Source organism: Austrofundulus limnaeus, unplaced genomic scaffold (assembly GCF_001266775.1).
Source record: "Austrofundulus limnaeus strain Quisiro unplaced genomic scaffold, Austrofundulus_limnaeus-1.0 Scaffold131, whole genome shotgun sequence".
NCBI classification, from domain to species: Eukaryota; Metazoa; Chordata; class Actinopteri; order Cyprinodontiformes; family Rivulidae; genus Austrofundulus; species Austrofundulus limnaeus.
The window spans coordinates 1,254,211-1,256,710 of NW_013952533.1; the positions used below are offsets into that span (position 1 = coordinate 1,254,211).

Here is a 2,500-nt window from a genome sequence, read left to right on the forward strand (position 1 = left end):
TGCATGATGTCATGTCAGCTTGTTATGAGTGGACCTGTCACTAAATCAGGCAAAGAAATGCCTCCTAAATTCACTGTGTGTGGTTATCAGTATTTTACCCGTTTACTGGGTAAAGTTTTTTTTAATGTTCTTAGTTTTAAACATGCAGTTGAGGCTCATCATTGCTTGGCACAATGGTATGTTCTGTTACAAATAAAACTAAATCAAGAATAAACAATATAAACTTACAATTTATCACAAACAATAATTTTAGAGAATCATTTTGTCACATGAATAATATTATCATGGCTATAGCAGTGAGATTAAAAACAAGATGATGCAACTAATTAAATGAAGAATGTGTCTCTAATTTAGTTATTTAATCAAGTGTTTTTATGTAGGTAAAAGTATGTTTAGGAACCTGTAAAATACACCAGAATGCAGGAAATTGCATCTACTAAATTCAAAGTTTTCTGGGTGAGGACCACCAGACCCCCCTCTAGTGAGCCTTCACGCACATTACAATGTTTCTGATGCTCCTGGTTTAATGTTAGTGAGAATAAACCGATATATTTGCAGAGCACCACCTGTATACCTCTCTGTTGTTTGAAAACTAGGGTTGAGCATAATCGTATTGTCTGCAATTAATCATCAGAAAAACATTAATCGATTAGTTTTTTTGGCACTTGACGATTAATACGATTAATGCCACCAGGCAGACTGACTGGATATTTCCCCGGTCAGTCTGATCGGTGCTCCTCTCCGCTTCAAATATGACAAACATAAAAAAAAAGTTCTGTAATTTATTTATCTGTCAACACAATTTAAAATTAGATGTATAGCCTGAAGTCTGTAATTTTGACACAGTTTGTAACAGATTTTTACAAAGAGCAAATCTTTCCCATTAAATTGGTCATGTGACTAGGACATAAGGGTGTCCAGGGACTCCAGGGGATTAATCGTCAAATTAATCGTTATCGGTTAAATACCACACTTTAGCCTCACCCCTAAACGTGTGTGTGCGTGCGTGCGTGCGTGTGTGTGTGTGTGTTAGAAAAAATATTTCAGTCAAAATATATTTTTTTTCGCTTTAACCCTTGTAATACACAAATGTATATGGTTGTATATGGTTTAGTTTTAGCTATGTTTAAACTAACACCACATATTTACTAGTTTAAATATATATAATCTATTATCTGTGTATGTGTGTAAACGTAAACTCTGTTTAGCTACCTCATTTAACCTATGTAAACGTTTTTGACTCTGCTTCTTGACACTCAACCCTATTGTTCAGTGACAATAGGTAACATGAAGACATTTAGCTTTAACGCTCCACAGTGCAAAGTCTAAAAGCAAAAAATTGTACTTTGACAGCTTTTTTTCCCCCTAAAAATAAAAAACTTTATCTCATAGCATGATGCTCATCTTCTCACTACATCTATCCTGACATCAACTTTGCTGTCCTACTATGATGACAGCCACATTTAAAAATGTTGARTTGGACACAAATGTTTGAGGAGCCACCTTTAAACTATTTGTAACTCTTTAATAAAACCCCACTTCARGACCAGGCTCTAAGTTGCTGACTCTGATGTTGGAGAGAAAAGTTAGACTRACTATAGTTTGTCATCAAAAATGTTTTACTATAAACTTCATGTCTCAGGGTGAAAAACTTTATTTCACCAAAGACCCCAATGTAAAATAGCAGTCACATGTGCAGATTTTCTTAATCAGCTGCTGTTTAGCCTAGCAACAAATGAACAAATTAAAAATTATGTTTGTGATATTTTCATTGGACAAACTGAAAAGTAAGCTGGTAAAATGTCAGGCTATTACTTAAATAAGAAATCAAGACAAACCCAGTTTTTTTGTAACTTTCATGTTTTCTTTAGTCCCAGAAGTCTAAAGAGGCGAGCACCTCCAGCCCACTGGGTGGCGCTGTCAGCTCTACAGCCGTGTTCCTGACAGCGTCTGAGCTTCAGTACCTGCAGTCAGCTCCTGTCAACAAAGACCTGGGGTAAGTAAACGTGTCGCGGTSAATCTGAACCACTTTTATTGACAGAACAGATCTGATTCTCGACTCTTTAAAAACGGCACATTTGATGAACTCCACTGTTTTCCGTCCTTCAGCTCTCAGACTGCCCCGCACAAAAAGGATCCCCCAAAGAAGACTCGCCTCTCCAGAACTTTATCAGACACGCCCTCCAGTGATTCGGAGACGCCTCTTCAGTCGCCTTTCAGGCCTCACCTGTCAGAATCACATGACTCTTTGTTCAGCCCAGCTTCGTCACAGAGCGCCGAGTCAGCCAACCCTTCACCTCGATCGGCGAGGACTCCTCTTTCTAACGGGAGGGACTCTGGTGAAGCTGAGGAGGAGGTGCAGGAAGGGTCTTATCGGGGCAGTTTTCAGAACGAGGAAGATGAAGGCAGCCATGGAGACAGCTCGGTGTTTACAGAAACCCACCGTGTTAATGGAGATGGAGGCGCTGCCTGCGGGGCAGATGGTGACCACAGAGGGGCT

General features: G+C 39.1%; 1 protein-coding gene across 1 annotated transcript in view; it reads left to right on the forward strand.

Moving 5' to 3' along the window:
• Positions 1-2,500, forward strand: part of hps4 (HPS4 biogenesis of lysosomal organelles complex 3 subunit 2) — a gene marked incomplete in the record, with an annotated part of 10,352 nt that overhangs the window by 3,876 nt on the left and 3,976 nt on the right. The window contains 2 exon segments of the mRNA XM_014015578.1: positions 1,872-1,996; positions 2,110-2,500. The exon segment at positions 2,110-2,500 is cut by the window's right edge and continues 213 nt beyond it. Of these exon segments, the coding sequence (XP_013871032.1) occupies positions 1,872-1,996; positions 2,110-2,500 (516 nt within the window).